Raw genomic sequence first — 15,774 nt, 5'->3', positions numbered from 1 at the left:
CAATGGGGTCATACCAATTCGTCTTTCGTTCCTGTCCAACAGTTGTTGGATGGTTCCGGGATGGGTCACCCAAAAATGAATGCTCACCCGCAAACCTATATGACTCATATGGCTCATTCCTTCTTTTTATTGTCCATGCAATAGAAGTCAGTAGTCACCAGAACTGTTTGTCGACCAACAAAATATCATCATAATAACAGAAAAAAGAAAGTAAAGGCCAATTCACATTGCACTGACAGATGCCAACCAACAGCAACAGCGTAGGTCGGTGTCTGTCAGTGCAGTGTGAACTGGCCTTAATATGGAGTGACATGAGAGTGAGGATAGAATTGTTATCTTTGGGTGAACTATCCCTTTAAAGGTACAGTAACAAGCCCAAAAACAGTGGAACATGAAAGTGTAAAGCTAAATTACTACAGATTACGCCTATGAAGAAATCAGAAACATATTCTACTAGAGTATTGTTGAACATACTCTTAAACTATCCAATCGACATGGTCAGCACAGACAGATAAATATTGTTTTAGTTGGCTCTGCTCCAGCTTGTTTATGATCACGCATGTACACCCACACAAACCCTTTATCATCTAATGTAGACAGTATTTGTGTTCTGAGAGATTGATTGATCTGTTTCCAGAGAGAGGTTTCCAGCACTGGCAGGAAGGCCATTGAGTTTGGAAATCTAAATCAGATTTCCAAATGTGCTTTTTACAAGCGCCAGCCGCATGCATTAATTGCTCACTGTAGAGTTGGCCTCTGCTGCCATGGCAACCGCTGTAGGCTCTATAGCCACGCACAGCAACGGCCCAGCTGCTCCTGCAGCGATGACACTGTCCCGTCTGTCCGCCCCATGTCACCACGGCGAGTCCATGCGTGCATCTCACTCATTAATGATAGTGTCGCTGTTAGCCAGGAGCGGGAACTGCCATCTTGGATGTACTCATAAATCTCAACAGTTTGCATCCTACTGTTTTAAAGTCCACCATACATGGGCAACAAAGACAAAAAGATGCATGAGTGGAAATGACTCACTTTGTTTTCTCTTCCTGCAGGCTAGCCAGCTTGGAGTGTACAGGGCCTTTGTGGATAATTACGAACTCGCAGTGGAGACCGCGGAGAAGTGCTGTCAAGCGAACACACAGTTCGCAGAGATCTCTGAGGTAATGCCTACTGGAGTGCTCAAGGTCTTGTTATTCTAATACAGGAGCAGATACCTCTACCCAAACATTCCCAGCTTAGTTCTTACCAAAGCAAACAAACACAAGTTTCTGATTGGTTACAACCAATAGCATCCTGTAACATAGCCCTGCCTAGTGAAAATATTAGTTGCTACCAATACCAGTGAAATTTTAATGATTTTGATACCAGAGCAAAAACAACGATGCACTTGTGTAAACATTGCTTCAAGTTTATTAACTAATTATTCAGAAATACATATTTTATTAAATTTGCATTCAATGAATGTTTTCTAAATGCATGTTATTGATCTCTTTGTGAACAATTCATACATTCATATAAACATTTTGTATTTGTTTTGACCATGTAATTGTTTTATCAAAATATCGTAACTCCATCTTTAGGTGAAAATGACACCATAGTGACTTCTCCAATCATTCAGTCTGTTTAAACCCCACTCCTTTTTTAACAATCAAATACAAGCTTGCATTCAGATCTGACTTCATCCAATTAACATCTGGTGGGTAGAGAAAAAAATTGTTTCACTCTGATATATGTATATTAACATTAGACAGCATCAAGCCTACTTGGCTGCATTGAGATCTGATATTGTGACACATTTGATACATTTGAAAGAAAACAAGAAAGTGGAATTGTAGCCTCAACAACTTCCAATCAGATCTACTGTGTCCTTGATGCATCAAAGAACAAGTAATTTCCAGTTTTTTATGCAGGGCTTTACCTGCTGCACTCCTCCATGGGGTCAGTCAGAGTGACTGATTAAAAAGAGAGACCATTACCAACCAGCACAGCAGATCTAAAAGCGGCGCTCAACCCTCTTCAGAGTTCAGCGGGAGATTTTATGCCTTGCTAAATGTTATGGAGAGAGGGTGTCTGGAATAAAATCTACATGATGATGCTCACCTCATCCCACTTTATTCCCTGTAACAGCTGTTGTCATGCCAACTACTACTTCCCTTTACACTTTGGATGTTCCTCCTTTCTAACACAACCGAAAGCAAACATTAGGATAATTGTTTGTTCGCACTGGCGGGGGTGGAACATTTCTAGTGGGTTCCAGAGTGTATTGCCGCCAGTGTAAAGCTAGCAGTTGGAAACATTTTTTCTTACTGCATATGTAGATCAAATGTGACAGGCTAATTTATCATTTAGTCTCTTCCGAAAGGGATTCTTTTGATATACAGTGAAGGGAGGAGGGAGAGTTGAATGTACACAGTAACAGAACAAGTACACTCACAAGCATGTAACAGCAAGCTTTGTTTGTTTTTATATTTAATGTTTGGACTATTGTGTGCTATTTACAACACTGATAAGCTCTGAGGTTGGCAAAAAAACGGACTCGTGATGCCAATTAATTTATAATTGTATAATAATTTATGCTAGCCATTAATTTGTTCATGACTGAAAAATGAGCTTCATGTAATCATATCAATCTACTGTAGCACCTGATATCCAATGAACACCATTTATTAGGAGAATGTCTGCTGTAATATGTGAAACATTTGTTCAGTAATAGTAATCTGATGTTCTTTTTGAGATTAGAGTTACCAGGCCTGCGTGATGGTGTGCACTTCACAGGTTTATTGATCCTGAGTTTGTCTCTGATATCTCTGCAGAGTCTCAAGGTCAGGAGCACCAAGGAATGCAAGGACCTGACAGCCAAATACTCACTGGAAAGTAAGAACCAACAAGATTGCATTCATTGTTTTCTTATATTATTGCATTAAATGGTCATTATATTATCTGTAGTATTTTCATTGAGCTTAAGTGATGCACATTTTGCCCCCAGCATGTAATCTCTTTCCTTTCTTTAAATTCAGTTGCATAAAACCCATTGAGTGGGTGGATTAGATAAGGTTTCAAACATCAGCATTTGAGCCTGCAGTATGAAAGTGGCTCTTGTGAATAATCACCCACTGTGTGTGTTCTCTTCTGTCTTGTCTCTACCAGCTCTGCTCTATAAACCAGTGGACAGAGTGACACGGAGCACACTTGTTTTACATGTGAGTCTACTTTGATTTATAATAATATTTTTAAGCTTTGCTTAAATGTGTATATTTATCATTTTTACTATTGTTCATATTTAGGATTATGTTCAAATCGCCAGATAGTGCTTTGTGAAGTTCACTTCCCAGGGTTAATTGAGATTCCAAATCACAGGGAGGGTAATTGTTTAATCCGATGGGCACTGCAAACAACATAGGAGACCAAGTGTACATTGATACATCACTTCAAAGGAAGTGGAGAGAGAAACACTCTTCTGTTGCCATATTTGCATTGCCAACATCTGGCATGCAAGACTAACTCCTATCTATTTGAATTGGGAAATACTGAAATCTCAAAAACGGCCAAACTCACAATTAAATAGCATTTCAAATCAGCCATAAAATCTGACATGACTGGTCTCATAAATGTTGTTTCTTATGCTTGATGGGCCTCATTTATTAAACTTTTGGAAATATATGAGTAATTTGCGCATAAAACAGACCTTCCCGAAAACTCTCCTCCATTTTTTACAAATGCTTCAATATTAACCAACAATATTAACTTCTCCTCCATTGTTGTTCAGTTGTTGTACAAGTAGGATGGTTGGTCATTGTAGTATTTGTCCTGCCCGTCTTCTACTGGACGGCTGGGTAAAAAGCGACGAGCACTGGGTTTTACCCAAAGTTGGATTAACAAATAAATAAATAAAAATACAGGGCAAACAAACTTGTGCAATATTATCAAAATGCAGTGTCATCAGAACACAGACGTTTCAAATGTTTTTACGCACCATTTACATGTGTACATTTCTACTTCTGACACAAAGAACAAATGGATTTGCAAAATGTTGCTTTGTCACATCTAGTGTAGACACTTTAAGGTGCCCTTCATAGCAATGTGAGTGCACCATGATGATATACAGTGTATCCGGAAAGTATTCACAACGCTTAACTTTTTCCACATTTTTTTATGTTACAGCCTTATTCCAAAATTGATTAAATTCATTATTTCCCTCAAAATTTTACAAACTGTACCCCATAATGACAATGTGAAAGAAGTTTGTTTGAAAGAAGTTTGATTTCTTTGCAAATATATTAAAAATAAAAAATGAAAAACTGGCATTCTGTTTCCACTGATCATCCTTGAGATTTCTACACTTTGATTGGAGTCCACCTGAGGTAAATTCAGTTGATTGGACATGATTTGGAAAGGCACTTGTTTATAAAAGTTCCAACAGTTCACAGTGCATGTCAGAGAACAAACCAAGCCATGAAAGTCCAAGGAATTGTCTGTAGACCTCCGAGACGGGATTGTATCGAGGCACAGATCTGGGGAAGGGTACAGAAAAAATTCTGCAGCATTGAAGGTCCCAATGAGCACAGTGGCCTCCATCATCTGTAAATGTAAGAAGTTTGGAACCATCAGGACTCTTTCATTCAGCTGTCCGCCCGGCCAAACTAAGCGATCGGGGGAGAAGGGCCTTAGTCAGGAAGGTGACCAAGAACCCGATGGTCACTCTGACAGAGCTCCCAGCTTTTTTCTGTGGAGAGAGGAGAACCTTTCAGAAGAACAACCATCTCTGCAGCACTCCACCAATCAGGCCTGTAGGGTAGAGTGACCAGACGGCACATGACAGCCTGCCTGGAGTTTGCCAAAAGGCACTTGAAGGACTCTCAGACCATGAGAAAAATATTTTTCTGGTCTGATGAAACAAATATTGAACTCTTTGGCCTGAATGGGAAGCATCATTCTAGCGCAAAACCATGCACCGCTCATCACCTGGCCAATACCATCCCTACAGTGAAGCATGGTGGCAGCATCATGCTGTGGGGATGTTTTTCAGCAGCAGGAACTGGAAAACTAGTCTGGGTCGAGGGAAAGATGAATGCAGCAATGTACAGAGACATCCTTGATGAAAAACCTGCTCCAGAGCGCTCTTGACCTTCATCTTCCAACAGGACAACGACAAGATAACAAAGGAGTGGCTACGGGACAACTCTGTGAATGTCCTTGAGTGGCCCAGCCAGAGCCCAGACTTGAACAAGATTGAACATCTCTGGAGATCTGGAAAAAAAAAATGGCTGCAAAGGTTGTGAATACTTAAGTTTTTTTTTTCCTTTTTTTTCTTCTGCTTTTTATTTTTAATAAATTTGCAAAGATTTCAAACAAGCTTCTTTCACGTTTCCATTATGGAGTATTGTTTGTAGAATTTTGAGGAAAATAATGAATTTAATCCATTTTGGAATAAGGCTGTAACATAACAAAATGTGGAAAAAATGAAGCGCTGTGAATACTTTCCGGATGCACTGTACATACAGTCTTTTGTTTTGCATGGATAGCCATCAATATTGTTTACAGTTTTTTTTTTCTTCAAAAAGAGCATTGTTTAAATCATAAATTAAATACATTTTGATTTTGATGTTTGTGTGTATTTTATACAGGATCTTCTGAAGCACACACCCACCAGTCACCCAGATTACCCCCTCCTGCAGGATGCCCTCCGCATCTCACAGAACTTCCTGTCCAGCATTAACGAAGAGAGCACACCTCGCCGCCAGTCCATGACAGTGAAGAAGGGAGAGGTGAGTACAGAAGCCTCTCCTTCCTTCCATCTTACCCTCTCCATGGCTCTCATACGTCCTCCATCTTGTTTACGATGGAGAGTATTTGTCAAAAGCGTATTTTTAAAGGGCAAAGAAATGTCAAAATTCCAGGTTGCACATAGTTGCAGGTGCCCTGAAGCCATTCAGCCAATGAGCTCCCATCAGGATATACAGCCAGTCATTTCCATCCATCTCAGAGCCAACCCACCCTCTGCTATCCGCACAACCTATCCTTGGGCGACACTGCCTTCTCTTTATTTCACACTAGCATATATTCTCAATCTCCACAGAGGCTTTACGCTATAAATAAAACATCCTCTATTTGTTACTGAAATCTTTGCTGCAGTTGAGTTGTTTGTGCTCAGATCTAGTGGGATTTATTTTTAATCACCTCTTCGGTATCTGCTTACTAATGATCTTGATGATGTCATTAGTTACAGGCGGTAAGAAAGCGCATACCCTTCCTGACCCCGGCAGATAAACTCACCCTTGAAATGATCTTGGGAATTACAGATATGTTTGGTTTCAGACACAGAGACTCTCTGTGCCGCCCCCTTCATTCCAGCAATGTGGCCTCAGGAGAGTGGCAGATGAATTGTTGCTGTGATTGATGGCGAGCAGTGCCGGCTTGTAATTTGCCTTAATGAGCCACCTTGCTCTGACTCGCAACTCATTGATTATTCATAAAAGGCCATCTTGTGTGGAGCAGGCTCCACCTACTTTAAGTAAACGGTGAGGAGGAGTTTGCTCCCGCTCTCTACAACACTCCCACCTTCCTCCCTCGGGCGCGTGCGGACAGACCTACTGATCAAATATTGATAGTGTGTGCATGAAAGGAACTCATGAAAACCGATGTGTTGTTGTGGAGCTTATTGTCTTTCAGTCCAGTCAAAGAAAATACAAGCTTTAGTTTACCTTCCTTTTGTTTTTATAGCTTCTAAATGAGTTAATAAGCATAATTTCTTTATTCGCTAAAGACTAGCTTCACTAATACTATTGTTCATACTTCAGGGATTGAAATAGACCATGAGTAATAAACTGTGCCATATAGCTCTGGCAACCGGCGCGTTTGTGATACTGACATGAATCACACGTCTTATTCACGATAACCTAGCAAGCACCCAGATTACTATAGCAACCATATATCAGCATTATAAAAAAATACTTTAATTACTAACACCTTAGCAACTGCATATTTGTTAAATATTTTGTTAGTGAATAAGGAGGCACAGTATATTACTTATCGGGAGTTTTTTTGTTTAATACATCAATGTCGGGCGATATTGGATATACAGTATATTAACTGATATGTTTAACCCTGGATTATGCTGCTTACCATGATCATTTGCCAGCATTGACAAGTTGAAGCTGTCATTCATGTTTGCAGAGCTACATTTGACTGGAAGGGTTAAAATTACAGTTATTTTGTCAGCTACACTCGTTAGATCTAGCATTCTGTCTGCTTTAAATCAGACACAGAGATAAAGTAGTGCGGTAAGGTTACATTTGTTTGATTGAATTATAACATTTATTTGAATAAATTAGCCTATCTAGCAAGAGAGATAGAGGGAGAGAGAGAGAGATGTGCATATGAATAACCTAGATCTGTGCAGCAACGTTGCAACATCCTTGCTGAGTAATATAATGTATCAATTCAGCAGCAAAGTTAATTTATTAATAAAAGTTGCTGGGCAGCATTGACTTCAAGTTTCTATGCACCTGTTTCTATGTGTGCGGTACTTAAACTGACTTGGAACTACCTGTGCATTAAACGGTTTATTGCACATCTTCCAGCCAATCAGAATTGAGTATTCAGACAGACAATGGTATAATGGATATGTCACTGTACCTGCTCATTTCGCCAAATCATTCAATGCTCAAATCATTCAGTAACGCTGTTAAATGTAATCTTTAGTCTTCACATGTTCTGGTCTAACGGACTACTGGTCTGATATTTTCAGAACTCTTTCACAGGCCCTTAATACTACCATTGCCCCTAATTCTTTGACTGTCCTGTTTGGCCTTTCCCCAACCCCCGGATATACCAGTCACAACACACTGCGTCATAGCCTTTACCCTTTTGTTGGCCAGATGTGCCATGCTCTTTAGGTGGAAGAGTGCCTCGCCTCCATCACATGATGACTGGATAAGGGAGGTTTTGCAATGCATCCACGTACACTCTAAAAAAAAAGGTTCTATATGGCACCAAAAATGGTTCTTGGCTCGTAATCATAGGGGAACCTTTTTTAGTGCTATATAGCACCAATTTTGGTGCTTCAGTGGTTCTTCAGCGGTTCTTCAGAGGTGCTATATAGCACCTTAGTCAAAGAACCGGTGAAGAACCGGTGAAGAACCTCTGAAGAACCGCTTCAAATTAGACAACCGAAAAAATTAGACATTCTCTCAAAGGATCGCTGAGATACTTTTTTTTTTTTTTTTCAGTTTTTCAGACACCTTGTCTCAATTTGCAATTGTTGAAACACCTTTTATATGTCTGCAGAAAATTTTGGGAAAGAAATGTTATCTTTAGCAAAATGTATATCCATTTTACATACTGTACACTAATGTTGTGATGTCTAAATTTTGCTAATTAAACAATTGATTTTAGTTTTGAGTTTTTTATTTTTTATTTAGACAAAATAGTATATTTTATATGCTTTTTTATAGCCATTTATCAGTTTCCTGCCATAACAAAATTAATTATTTATTGGCTTTTTTGTATCAGCTATCATTTTTATATTATTATTACTTTTTATTGTTTAATTAATTTCTTTCATTTATAGAGATGCCTATAGCTTGAGCAGAGAGGTACAGTATGGTGCCATACTTCTTTGGTAGATACCAATGAACAATGATCTCATTATTTAAGAGTAACTTCAGAACTGATATCAGTGGGCAGCTAGAAGCATTAGCATGATTGTTCAGGTCATGGTTGTGTTGATTAGCTAGGGCTTCTAGTGTTACCCGTGCTGGAAACTGGAGGTATGCGGATGAGGGAGAGAGAAGAGATTCAGGGTGGCCCCAGAGGCCTGCACTAGCTGGGCCAAAGCCACTTAATTAAAATGCAAATGAACCTGCCGATTTCAGAAAGCAGCTTTGAGCGTCTGCGATACAAGCACACAGCAATGCGTGATGGGCTTTATATGTTGCTGCACACATGTGTACACACACACACACAGACTAATATGCATATGAAGTGTATGCACTAAAGACACATTAACGCAAACAAAAGCAATTTTACATGCCAAATCCTGTACAGTAGATACACATCAAACGAATATGCACACAACCAGATGACCTCGGGCTCTTCAAAGCCACCTGCTCTTTTCAAAAGACTATCACAAACATATGCATGTCAACATACCACACACAGACTCATCATCTGAAGAGCGTTTTGCTGCTTGCCTTTAGGGCACAATCTGTTGAGAGGTGATTTAAGCACATAAATATGAGGCTTTATTCCTTATAAACAAAGTGACTATCAATGATAGGCTCAAAATACTAATAACAGAAATATTCATATCAAAAATAATTTTAAGTAGCATGATATGTTAAGAAGGCTAAAAATGTGCCACGTAGAGGTTTTTTTGTCTTTATAAACATACACTGTTTAAGCTCCACAAGCTGCTCTCTCTTTCTTTTCTTTTTTTTGAATGGCTGTTTAATTTTCAGTGGTTTCAGTCAGTTTGTAGTGGGTGATAATGAGATATTGCCATTGTCATGTTTCCACTGGAGGCAAACTGCTAAAAAATGTCATCTGATGTGCTGAGACGGCTCATTTGAGCGTCTCCTCTTTTACAGAGAGGAAAAAAGCACATCATGTTCGCTTTAGTCTGATACGATACTGGTATAGATTTGCACACAGTGTACATTGCGGTACAGTACAAGTATTTGCAGAAGAAATTTAAGTAGGATACCAGGCCTGTTTGTTTTTGGACAAGTGTATGTGTGTGTGTCTTGCAGGGTGAAGAAGAAAGAGAAAGGAAAAGAGGCTTTTGTCTCTGCGCAGAGTCTTTGCATTTCGCCTACAGTGAGACTGTTCTGGAAATGCCAGTCATGTAAATACGGTGCTCTTTGAAAGAAGAGTTTTAGTGTGTGCTGTTGGGTGTATGTTTTAATGACATTGTTGTTTGTTGGATGGAAAGAATAACGGATAAATTACAGGGAACTGGTCACTGCTCTGTTAGGGGTACAGTGGTTTTTATGTGCAATGTCTCTTTTAGCCTAAGGTTAAAATAATATTTTTGTGCTGCCACTATGCAATTAATAATAATAAAAACAAATATCAATAATAATATTAACAGTACTTTGAAAATAACAATAATTGTATTTAATTATTTGACCAATTTAGTGGTCATTATGCAAAACACATCTGACCGCAGAATGCCACAACAATAAAGCTCCCTACTGTTTATACCATCCCCAGCATGGCTGAGTGCATTACCATTGGGACAAGAATCATAAATATGTACTGAGTGATTAAAGGCTTGTGGCAAAGTGAGATCTTTGAAAGGTCCCTCACTCATCCTGATGTGACCAGAAACTATTGTTTCCTGTAAACATGTGGCCCTCCCTTCTTTCCCCGCATTTCTCTTAAGAAGAGTTCAGCAAACACGTTTTGGACAACCTCTTTCGCAGTGGTATGCGCTTCCTGCATGATTCCCCTTTGAAACGGGACCAGTATAATCTTGGTGGTGTGGGAGCATTTGGGAACACTGTGTTTCCCAGGATCCCGTTTCAGTAGTGCTGAGTGCGATCTTTAGGCCTCAAACAGCTTTTTGAGTCTCGGCATTCACTACTGGAATCATCTACCCCATTTCAAGACAGTAACCATCTACCTACACAGGACCCCGCAAATTATTTACTGCCGAAACGGCTGAGCTGAGGAAAAAGAGAGGCCGTTAACCGCTGATTGAACTGTTTGCATTGACTAAACTATGTAATTGCTCTTCCTTTTGGTAGAGACGTGGAGAGAGGCTTTCTTTTCTTAGCCACTGTATGCTGAAAATGGTGCCATGTGGAATAGGAATCTCATTTTTGGCAGTGGCATAAGCTGAAATCAAGCCATTACACTTTGTTCTTGAAATGCAATGACGCACGTCATGTCTGGCATGCTGGGAGTTTTGGAATGAGTATGTGGTGACTCTTCCATCTCTTCCGTGTCCCCAGCTGCAGACAGCACATCACTGGGAAATTCACTCAAGCATCCAGTGATGATATGTTTGGGTGAGTCAACGGCATTAGTGATGTTGCACCAAAAAAAAAGAGTGGTCTTTGAATGTGTAGGTGAGTGGAGCCAGGTTAGAGCGTCCAATTGGATGAGATGCTTGTGATATCATCTTTTGTTTCCCCACTGCAGAGGTGACGTGTTGCTGTGGGAGCACTGATGCATGACATGTGGCCGGGGGCTATGTTACGTTTATACGTGTGGGTTTTCACACATTAACTACCGCTTAGGCTTGCGGGACTATCACTTAGCATATGATCTGTGGACAGGAGTTACCTGTTTCAAAATGTCCTCCCAATTTTCTCATTTCATAAACACAAAGACTCATCAACACCAGCTCACTGCTCTTTTCTGAGAGTTGATGTCGTTTTTGAAAATAGGGTGGGACTGCCCCCTAGTGGCACTTCAGATTAGTCAGAATTGTTCTGTTATATTTGACAGATGCTAATATAAATGTTTGGGATCAGTAGGAAAGAAAATAAATACTTTTATTCAGCAAGGATTAAATTCAGAAGACTTACATAGTTAAAAAAAAAAAATTAAATATTCATATAAATGCTGTTCTTTTGAACTTTCTGTTCATCAAAAGATTCCTGATAAAAAAAGAATCATTGATAATAATGAAAAACTGTTTAAGCACCAAATCAGCATCTTAGAATGATGTATGGAGGATCAAGTGACCCTGTGTGTGTGTGTGTGTGTATGTATGTATGTATGTATGTATATATATATGTATGTATATATATATATATATATATATATATATATATATATATATATATATATATATATATATATATATATATATATATATATATATATATATATATATATATATATATATATATATATATATATATATATATATATGATGTCAGATAACTTTGATAGAAAGGTATGTAATGGATTACAATAAACCAATCAGCTGTCAGCTGTTACATTTAAGTACACAATTAGATAATAACAATTTAGGTCAACCAATGACCAAGCAATGCTTAATTTTGTTCAGTCTGTGGTGTAAAAAGTCACATTAGCAATTAAAGAAAAAACACTTAAGCAAAACATGGTCAGATCAAAGTGCCTGAATAATTTTAGTTCCAAATTCTTATAAATTTTACTGGTAGTCCACAGTTTGAAGAATTTTTTGGTATAATATGTCACAGTTACTTTATTTTGCTATCCTCACTTACATAAATTAACTATAGTGTCCTGCACCCACTAGGAAAAAATATATCTGGTGTCTGAATACATTTTGGTTTGACTGTATATGTGTGTATATATAATGTATATATTCTTCTCTTTTTTATTTATTAAAATTTGCCTACTTTATTTTTCTGTACTATGTCAGAACCGTCAGCTGTTGAAGGACAGCTTCATGGTGGAGCTTGTGGAAGGGGCCCGGAAACTACGGCATGTTTTTCTCTTTACTGACCTCCTGCTCTGTGCCAAATTGAAGAAACAGATTGGAGGGTAAGGAAAAATATTTTTGTCTCCCATCTTCTCTATTAATTTCTATCTTTCCCCAATTCTGTCTTATCACTCTCTTCTTATTTTTATGAAATTCAGCTTGCATTTACCATATAGGTGTTGTCTATATGGGTGTTGTCTATATTGACACATTTACCATATGTGTGTTATTTTCACAAAAAAACATCCTGACTCTTCAGACATGTGGGCCAAGTCTGCACCATCATCCATGCTCTATAATCAGATTCTAGGATGTATTTTTGCCTGGATATTAAATTATTTCCCCCATCACCCCATCTCCCCCTGTGCTGTCTGTCTGCAGGAAGAGCCAGCAGTATGACTCTAAGTGGTACATTCCTCTCGCAGACCTCAACTTCCAAACGGCGGAAGATTCAGAGCCCCTGTCTATCCCACAGGCCACTGATGAGGAGCTGGATACCATTAAGATCAAGATCTCATCCCTGAGGAGTGAGATCCAGAGAGAGAGGGTACAGGATATTTTAGGCAACTTTCACTTAAATTGTCATATATAATTTGTAATCAGTTTTATGAAATTAAATAAATAATAAATAGAAACTTTCTCAGACTTACAGATCTGACTGTATATTAATATATATATATTAATTATATATATTACATTTTTAATATATTGAAATAGAAAATAATTATTTTAAATTGTAATGTTTTTACAATATTACTGTATTTTTGATCAAATAAATGTAGCCTTGGTTCTTTTAAACACAAAAAAAGTCTTACCACCCCAAAACTGTAGGAAGCTGTCTTGCTTATCTAGACTGCATTTTTTGGGCGACCATACATGCATTTAAATGTTAATTAGACAGCATACTAGGTTTTAAGATTTCTTTTTACTCCCTACCTCAATAGAGAGCCAACAAAGGGTCAAAGGTTATGGAGAGGCTGAAAAAGAAGCTGTCAGAACAGGAATCGCTACTGCTGCTGAACTCTCCTAATATGCCCCTCCGAGTGCACAACCGCAGTGGAAAGGTAAGAGCCAGCGATTCACAGCCTTTCTGTCGTATCTGATTTTCATCCTCACACTCTTTCTCAATGTTCCTTCTCATGCTCACAGTCCGTGTCGGTTATGCATTTCAGAGCTACTCGTTCCTGATCTCATCAGACTATGAGCGTGCGGAGTGGAAGGAAGTGATTCGAGAACAGCAGAAGAAATGTGAGTGGCATTGTCACTGAAATCAGGAGTAGATCAGGAGATTCATGTGTTGTTTTCCAACTGAATGCTTACTTCTTTTCCAGGCTTTAAGAGCTTCAGCCTGACGTCCGTGGAGCTTCAGATGCTCACCAGCTCTTGTGTCAAACTCCAGACGGTCCATCAGTTACCCCTCACTGTCAATAAAGAGGGTAAGAAAGGTGCACAGGTCTTAAAGACAACATGAAATCCAAGCTCTGTTGTTGTCAAATGTTCCTGGATTTATTGTGCATGATTCTTCAGTGCAAAATTTGCCAAATGTCAGATTTGATCTAATCTGATCAAATTACAGAAAAAAAATCCAGAGAAAATGATTGTATTTAAATATTTCATTTTTATTATATACATTTTTGTATGTATTTAAAATGCGTTGAACAGTCCTCTCCACTTTTTTTTCTACACTTACAGAGGATGAATCTACTGGACTGTACGGATTCCTGAATGTAATTGTCCATTCTGCCTCTGGACTTAAACAGAGCTTAAGTACGTGTCTTTTTCCTTTCACTCTCTGTGCTCATCAAAGTTCATGTATACATTTGCATAGCCTGTTCTAGCACCACATTTAAGCATCAGTAATTCATCCTCTTCCCCTCTTCAGATCTGTATTGCACATTAGAGGTGGACTCCTTCGGTATCTTTGTGAATAAAGCCAAAACAAGAGTGTACAGATACACCACAGAGCCCAAATGGAATGAGGTAATCCCACATGCCCGTCCCTGTCTATACCCCACCGATATGAAAAGACCTGCCTGCTGAAACGCTCTTGAGGTTTTAATTCTTAATTAAGAGCAGCATAAGTGAGGCCATGTGGAATATGTGGAATAAGGCCTTCTGGACAAATTATATTATATTTTAATTAAGAGCAATTACCATCCCCCAAAGTAAAGGGGAGAAAAGGAAAGGAAATGAGGCATAGCATGTGTTAAATCTGGTCTGAGGTCCCATTACACTGTTTGATGAAAAGAGTTGAATATTATTATTACATAATATTATTTATAATAATAATATTATTCAGTAGCATGCCGCTTTTTATTTATATTTTGTCTATTTTTCCCCAAAAAAGAACTGTATGCATATATTAGTTATATACTGTATTTGTATTTGTTGTATATGTATATTCTGGGTAATGTAGTTCTTCTGTATTGTTTCTGCCTCAGGAGTTTGAGATTGAGTTGGAGGGCTCCCACACATTACGTCTACTCTGTTACGAAAAGAGCTACAACAAAGCCAAGATGAACAAGGATGATGGAGACAGCACAGATAGAATTATGGGCAAAGGACAAATCGCGGTATGATCTACAGTACACTGCATAAACACTGCAACAAACATTTTGCCATTGTTATTTTGTTGATAAGTATTTAGTATATTTTGAATTCGCTTTTATTATTTTATGTGCTTTTGTCATTTTTGTTAGTTTTATATTTCTATTTAGATTAAGTTTATTTCATTTTGTTTTAGTCATTTTAATACTTAAAACTTTTTTTTTTCTGTTAGTTGCTAAGGCAATATTTACATTTTTACTTACATTTTTCGTTTTATGTTTTAATGTTTGTTTTTTTTCCCCCCATCTAATTTTATCTTATTCCAGCTTTATTTCAATTAACACTTTTTTTAAAAATAGTTTTAGTTAACAATGACAACACTAGTTGGTACTTTGGTATACACATTTTAAACCTAAATTTGGATGGATAGTTGACTAGTCATTTGTCACCACCACTATTCATGAGGTCAACTAGTATGTTTGTGTGTTTTTTGTAGTTATTTATCCTATATATTGTTGTTGGCATCTATATATCATCTATATATCAAATTCCCACTGGTTAAACAGGTGAGTTGTAGGCATAAATTAGCTTGGCTCTCATGCAAACTTTTGTGAGCTAAGTGTCATTCTCCATCTGTGCACTCAGTGAGTCCGGTCAAAGGTATATCTGCTCCTATGAGAGACGTGGTCCCAGAAGGGGATTGGCCTTTATACGGCAGACATTTAATCTTCTTTTTAATAGGTAGGGTGTTATTCACTCTGCCCTGGCTTTTAAGGCATCAAATCATCCATAATTCATGTGTCCTG

General features: G+C 38.2%; 1 protein-coding gene across 1 annotated transcript in view; it reads left to right on the top strand.

The window, feature by feature from the left end:
* Positions 1–15,774, top strand: part of bcr (BCR activator of RhoGEF and GTPase) — an 81,508-nt gene that overhangs the window by 52,253 nt on the left and 13,481 nt on the right. Inside the window, exons 5-16 of the mRNA XM_079835507.1 lie at positions 1,053–1,160; positions 2,814–2,874; positions 3,148–3,200; positions 5,625–5,765; positions 12,362–12,483; positions 12,803–12,968; positions 13,366–13,485; positions 13,594–13,669; positions 13,753–13,857; positions 14,114–14,188; positions 14,304–14,401; positions 14,863–14,994. Of these exons, the coding sequence (XP_079691633.1) occupies positions 1,053–1,160; positions 2,814–2,874; positions 3,148–3,200; positions 5,625–5,765; positions 12,362–12,483; positions 12,803–12,968; positions 13,366–13,485; positions 13,594–13,669; positions 13,753–13,857; positions 14,114–14,188; positions 14,304–14,401; positions 14,863–14,994 (1,257 nt within the window). The remainder of the gene's footprint in view (positions 1–1,052; positions 1,161–2,813; positions 2,875–3,147; positions 3,201–5,624; positions 5,766–12,361; positions 12,484–12,802; positions 12,969–13,365; positions 13,486–13,593; positions 13,670–13,752; positions 13,858–14,113; positions 14,189–14,303; positions 14,402–14,862; positions 14,995–15,774) is intronic.

This window comes from Gobio gobio (genome assembly GCF_949357685.1).
Source record: "Gobio gobio genome assembly, chromosome: 14".
Taxonomy (NCBI): domain Eukaryota; kingdom Metazoa; phylum Chordata; class Actinopteri; order Cypriniformes; family Gobionidae; genus Gobio; species Gobio gobio.
This window is presented reverse-complemented; position numbering and strand designations above follow the sequence as displayed.